Below are 7,155 nucleotides of genomic sequence, written 5' to 3' on the forward strand. Positions count from 1 at the left end.
AAACGCAACGACTGTGACCACCTGAGACACAGTGTGAACAACTGTGAGCCACCCAGGGTAGTGATGAAGGAACTTGTGATTGATTATGCCTGAGACCACCTCCTCTGTTCAACAAGGGTCGTTCAATCTTGCACTAAACAGCTTCCTTCGCATCTTGTTTAAACCAGTTGTCTTCCATGTCCATAATATGAACATTACTGTCTTCAAAGGAGTGGCCGCTGTCTTTCAGATGCAGATGGACTGCTGAGTCCCGTCCTGAGAAGCTGGCTCCTATGTGTTGTGCCATGCATTTGTGAAGCTGTTGTTTGGTCTCTCCTGTGTACAGATCTGTACTGTGTTCACTGCACAGAAGTGCATGTACTACGCTGCTCCGTTTGTATTTTGTCCAAGGGTGTGGACCAATTAGCGCATCGTTTCTTCTTCCAGGAACACATCCTTCAATCTGAGCCTCATTACCTGCTGTCACAACAAGCCCTTCTATTTTATGAGAGTAATCATTCTGACTTTCTCCCTCTGTGTAACCAAAGAGACAACTTGGTTGTAAGCAATAATAATTAAGAAGAAAACATTTTAAACCTATTTAAAGAACAACAACATACATACATATCTATTTTCTGCTCATTTTTATTAGACAGAATTGGGTTGAAACTCACTGAAAGTTATTCGGTACAAAAGAGCTGACAGCTGACTTCACCTCTTTTGTGGCTTTGACGCTGATGTACTGTACAGTCAAAGTGGTTCTCCTTCTGCCTGCTCACAATATAACACAAAACAAAGGTTGATGCATCACAGTTTGAATTTGAGTTGGCTTGTCAAGACTTGTCTTGTGTGAAGTCTCCCCCTGTCAGATATGTTGCTCACAAGAAGTCTGAACCATGTTGTCATAAAGCTGAAGGTAATGAGACTACTGCTCTTCTTCTCTTGTTTTCCAGGCAACGTAGCTCAAGTAGCTGCTTCCTGCGTAGCACAGTGTGGTCAGAAATGCAAAGAACTGAAAACAGGGGGCAGACGGAGAAAAGATTGGAAAAGCAAACACAAAGAAAACAGAGAGCGACTAAAGGTCAATTCTGATATCTTAAAAGCATTAGTTACTCTATACTGAGAAAGGTCACAGATTACCCGCTCAATCCTACATTCGTGTGTCCACATGTCTACACTAAAACATGTGGCGTGGCTGAGAATTGTCACATACTCACAATCAATTGTACAGAGCTACACTGTGTTTCTGGGACACATTACACAGATAATGTACCACAAAGTGTCTATGGCCCTTTATCTCTGCCCTCAATTATTATTTGCAACAGAATTGGCCATGATGCAGCCAATTCACATGAAATATCCTGATTGCATTTTCGCCATGCATTTAAATGTGCAACTACCATCGATGTTCTATGTTCATAATACGTGATCACACAAAGGCTGTTTCACACACCGTCTGCCAGGACTATTTCATAGAAATAGTCTGGACATATTAATGCTAATAGTTCAGACTAATTTAATGGAATCATGTTTTCCCAAAAGCTCGTAAGGAGACATTTCATTGATTTGATTTTGAGTTTTATAATCCATCTCTCATGTACATTTATGAAAAGGTGACTTTACATAAATCATTGTGGTGCATCTTCAATGATGTTATTGAAATCTCACAATAGTCAAAGCTATACCTAATATATATATATATATATATATATATGACCTTGCCATGCCAGACTGAAAATAGACTAGTTTTTGCACGGTTGCTGTGCGTCATTTCTGGTAATTATAAACGTAAGCCTACATTTTTTTTTTTTTTTCTGTCGCTGATCTTAGGTGTAACGTGGAAGTAATGTTTGTGATGTAATTAAAGAAAAAAAAAATAGACTGTGAAGAAAACAAAAACTTTCTTTCTGAATATTTCCAGCAACAGTAGTGGTCTTACTGAAGATGCTGCCCAGCAGTTGTAGTTGTGTCGCCCCCTAATGGCCTGGTTGACAGAGACAGCGTCTGCTATTGCTGTCACCAGATAGAGAACTGTAGCACTGCAGTTCAAACACAGTGACTAGAGGAGACAAAGACACAAACAGTAAATCGTTGATTTTAAACAGGCAGCCCAATCAATCCTAGAAATTACTCTTTAACTGCTAAACTGCTTACGGAGTTACACTGTGGTGGAAACACAGAGGCCGGATTAGCATGAATTAAAGTCACAGTGAAGAAATCTTAGTCAACAATCTGTCAAACTGATGGGTATAAGCTCATGCCTCCACAACACTGGTCTCACTCAAGAACCAAACTCTTAGTACACTGACCTACAAAATACTAAAAACAAAGAGTATTGCATAAACTATAAATTATTCTTTTAAGAAATCAGTATTTAATCACAGATTGTACTTTTTATATTGTATCCTACGGTATATTGTAACAAGAATGAATCAGCAATGCAGCAATTTGCTTCAATTTCATTCATGGAGTCTGTTGTACGTTACAGGTTTGGCTGCACCCTTCAACCGGTTTCAAAGAGATGATTCACCACATAGTCAGTAACTGTGGCCCTTATCTCCTCAAAGCTCTTGGTCTTCCTTTCCTTCTTCTTCTCCCTCTCCCTGCCACTCTTCTCTCTCCACCAACCTGTCCTCTTTGATTCATATTTCCTTATCTGTTTTTTCTGCTTGTTGTTGTTGCTGTTCATTTGTTTCTTGTGTTCTTTTCTCTTTTCTCATTCCATTACCACAACCGGTCAAGGCAGATGGCCGCCCTCTTGGTTCTGTGAGGGCTCTACTGTCTCCACTGCTGAAGTGGAAATGTTGGGCTTTTTACATATTTTATAAGATCCTAAACCTTACACTGCATAGTGCCTTGACATGACTTTTATTGTGATTTGTAGGTATGTTAGCATTTGAAAAATGTGCTGAAAAAGTATAGTGTTTTTCAAGAGAAAAAGAGTTCTTGAATTTTGGTAACTGTGCTCACTGGATGCATTTTGTGTAAAAGCAATAAAAAGTGATTCACCGTTTCCTCCACGTGGACATTTTGACCAATGCTTGTTAGCAAATGGACACAAACGTGGCTCTGATGTAACAATTGGTAGATTTGTATATGTGCCATCCACCCCTCATGCCTATGACTGAGTCCAGAAAATGTAACTGCGATTAAAGTTAAATACAAATGTTAATGCTGTATATAATAATGTTAATAAAATAGGGGTGTTACCAGTGTAGTCCAGGGTACTTGTGGCATCCTGTTCTGGGCTCCAGTCAGGTAAATTATAAACAGGCAAATGGTCACAATCCAGCACAAAACGGCAACAAACATGACCCAGCAGAGAGAAGACACTTGAAAATAGTCTGTTCCCCCAACCAGAATCCACACTAACATACCACACACCTGGAACGACAGAGGAGAGGAGAGGAGAGGAGAGGAGAGGAGAGGAGAGGAGAGGAGAGGAGAGGAGAGGAGAGGAGAGGAGAGAAGGAGAGTGATTATATTCACTTATAAATCTATCTGAAAGTCAAAACAAAAATCCTCTGAGCACTATTCTAAACCCACCCTTCCTGTTTCAACAAAAAAAATCCTGCTGGATATTTCGTATAACAGGACGAAAACATTTTCTAACACAACCATGAACCAGACTGTTCAACCATAATCTGCAGAGTTAAACATTTTTAGTGCACCTGTCACATTCATTTCAGCCATAAACTAGAATTTGTAGCTAAATGTAATATTTTCAAGTCACAAAGCACAATACCTCATCTTTATGATTTCTAAAATAAACTATTTTATTCATTTGCAATCAGATTACCTCAACTGTGGCGTGCCCAGCCTCAGCATGGCAGCCAGCCAGACTGTATTTAGAGAAAGGCTGCCCTGTCTCTTTCCTTCAGCTTGATTGGAAAAGGAAGAGAGACAATGAGGGAGCAAAAGGAGGAAGAGTTGATTTGCTTGGTGTGTTTTTGGTCAACTTCCTATTTTCATTGAATCACACAATAGTCCTTAGTTTTTCTTTTTCTAGTTTTACTTCAAAGCTAAACTCTTTGAGTTTAGGGAATGCCACATTCATCAATCTATGATTATTATTACTCTTATAAATTTAATTTTTCTAATCACCGGCCTTCAAATGTTTCTGTAAAATGTCTTAGTGTTATAGATGAGAAACAACCTCAACAGATTGTAAATAAAGAGCCAGCTGTCCCTGAGATCATACAAACATCCAGCAAAGTTGTAACATACCCTCCTCTTAAACATCAAACTTATTGTTGTTTCAAAATAGTGAATATTACATGTGAAATCCATTTCCAGTAAGTTCCAGAAGTAACATCTTGTCTTCAGCTCTGTTGTGATGACCTACTGTATATTTTCTGATGATGCAGAGGCCAAACATTGAACAACCAGTAAACCTGAAATCCGTATTAACACTTACTATCTCAGCCAGGAGCAGTATTCCTTTGGCAGTGGTGGTGAAGTGCTGGTCAAAGGCCAAGGTGGAGGTAGAGACGTTGTGCTCTGGGGGACTCCTGCGGGCCGTCACCACAACAGTTCTCTCCATGGTGCACTGATGTGACAGTGTGGACTTTCAGCGAGGTTGTCGCTGCAGCAGAGGAAGTTGTGTTCCTGTCCAGGAATCCAACAAGGACACCCCTCTCTGAAGTGATTAATATTGCAAATCAGTTTGCACGTTAATAAACATTTAGAGGTCTAAAGTAGACTGGCAACCTCTCTGTTGGGTATTTAAAAAGTTATGTTCAGTCGATTCAAAGATTAATTCATAGATGAATTGATGTCCCTGTTATTTTTTTTTTTGTTATTATTTTATTGTGGTTGACTAATAACAGTCATGTAGGAGCTACTCTGCTGCATCACCTGTTTGAACTGATGCTGAGGTGATGATAAACAGGAAGGAAATAAAGCTGGGAGTTATTTTGGAGGTTTATGCACCTTTAGGCACATGGAGGAGAGCTACAAGAAATCCCGTTCAGGAAACACAGGAACTGACAGTTCTGTTGTTGATGATAAATCATGCTGATAGGCAAGAGGAAGAGGTGGGGGACTGTGTGAGGAAACAGAGTGATAGCTTTCCATACTTTAACCCCTTAAATACAGATATATTTATTATTTAGGCTGATTCAATTGTTTGAGATGTTTGTTCGTCATGGAAGTGAGTGCAACACGGAACGAGTGTATACATACTCTAGGTAAAGAAAAGAAATGTAAACTAAAAACCGTGGAGTAAAACTGAGCATGTACAAACACCGCAGGAGTTGGAACAGAGCCTCTGCTCCTATTGAAATTTTGTTAACTTGCTTCCAATAGAGTTATTACATTAAAACTACCATCACCTAGTTAGTCAAATTACATTTACTTCTTCTCTCTAGATGAACATTTTCAGTATATGTGAACATGACAATATTTTTATTACTGCAGTTTAACTGAATACAAGGTCTCCTTAGCCATTTCCCTTGTGGCACAGTGCACATTGCACTTTTTAATGCTCAGATATAATCTCATACGTAATAAGTGCTAAAACAATCAGGAATCAGAAATCCAAACTCTCCACATCATTTCACATTGTTAAGGCCAAATGTCCAAGTCAAACGAGCATGAGCAAAACACATTTTTGAGAGAAGAGGGTTTTTAAGAAGGACGTCTGCTGAGACTTTGCTGCTGCATTAACTAATTTCCGGTCGTTGATGGAGAAGAAAGATTTTTGGGAAATGTAAAACTGTGTGTCCTATCAAAGTTTGTCATGCCCCTGGTGCAGCTACAGAGGCAGTAAGTGGTTTTGGCCATTGGGGGGCAGTAGTCACACATTGATGGAAACGACATGTATTAGAACGAAACAGCAGAATATAAGGACAAAAGATGTAAGGTGGAGGCCAGCAAGACTCATTACAGCCTCTAAATTCTAAAATAACAAGTAAGTATGTTTGTTATTGCTAATAACTACAGTAGAATGCAATTCATTAATGTGCTTACTCCCTAATGAAGTAGATAAGGTCTAACAAAAGTAAACAAGCAATAAACATGACCTTCATTTGTCTTCGTAATTATAAGGACTGGTTCTCATTTGATTTGTGTTTGCAGTTCATTAGTGAGATAACGTGCTTCTCAGTTCGGGCAGCGACTGTGATTGGATGGCCGTGATTGAAATGACCAGGTGACTCTAAATTCAGTCTTACGAATCGCTCAAATTCACGTGGCGATGAAACCAACAAGATTCTTGTGTCAAATCATAAATCATAAATCAGGTATTCACTGAGCGGGATCCCACTAGCTCTCCCGCTCTCCAACATCAAAAGAAAGCAAACACACCAATAACCTTCACATCAAGATGCTTTCTGGTGTTGTGCTGCACTCAATATCCCGGACTACGCATTATGTGACTGGATATTTCACATGCTTTATGTTATGCCACTTGATAGACTATTTCTGCCCAGCTGAGCACATTTTGCTCGGTACAGCAATACGTCCACTGCAGCAATCTATACTCTGCATTAGCCCCTCTCTCTCTCTCTTTTGCTCTCTCTCTCTCTTACCATTTACTGAACATCGAGCCAAAACAATAAAAAGCAAATGGCCAACCAGGGCATTCCTGTATATGAGATTGGCAGCCTGCACCCAGAAACATTAATCTTTCTTTGTGACCAATAGATTTTCTATATGGGTTGTCTAACAGCTAATTATCACAGCAGGACTGGGGTCATTTCACTTTCATTCTATTAATTAAAAATGGAAACACAATCTCAGTGTCATTTACTCCTGTCAGAGCACATTCCTAATTATTTCTTGACAGACTGAACGTGACCACCTTCTAAAAGTTTCAGACTAAATAGAAAATCCTTTCCTGTCGCACGCTTTCATGGTTTAGATGAACAGTGCAGTTTATGAACTGCTAAACTGTTTAATTTGATTTAACTTTGTTCAGTTGGTAATTCGGTCCAACGTGTTATTGATGTCCAAAACACCTGGACGTCGCCTGTTTATACTGAGGAGAATGAATGTGAAAGAATCATCCCATTTGTCACGAGTGTCCAATAAAGTGCACTTTTTTTATCTTACATAACGCACATTAAACGAGCTTTTTAGCTAATGTGTCCACCACAAAATGTGCTGCCGACACCATATGAATAATGGAAGCCACTGTCGATATGCTCACATCAGAGATTTTCCTCAGCCACACAC

The 7,155-nt window shown here is 39.4% G+C and overlaps 1 protein-coding gene across 1 annotated transcript; it reads right to left on the minus strand.

Annotated features, from left to right (window-relative positions):
• Positions 1-606: 606 nt before the first annotated feature.
• cmtm8b (CKLF-like MARVEL transmembrane domain containing 8b) lies at positions 607-4,558 on the minus strand. Its single transcript, XM_026369915.1, has 4 exons — positions 4,397-4,558; positions 3,190-3,363; positions 1,919-2,038; positions 607-991 (listed from the first exon to the last, which is right to left on the minus strand). The coding sequence occupies exons 1-4, from the start codon at positions 4,520-4,522 to the stop codon at positions 905-907; spliced, it is 507 nt and encodes a 168-aa protein (XP_026225700.1). The 5' UTR covers positions 4,523-4,558; the 3' UTR covers positions 607-904.
• Positions 4,559-7,155: the final 2,597 nt, after the last annotated feature.

Source organism: Anabas testudineus, chromosome 16, assembly GCF_900324465.2.
Source record: "Anabas testudineus chromosome 16, fAnaTes1.2, whole genome shotgun sequence".
Taxonomy (NCBI): domain Eukaryota; kingdom Metazoa; phylum Chordata; class Actinopteri; order Anabantiformes; family Anabantidae; genus Anabas; species Anabas testudineus.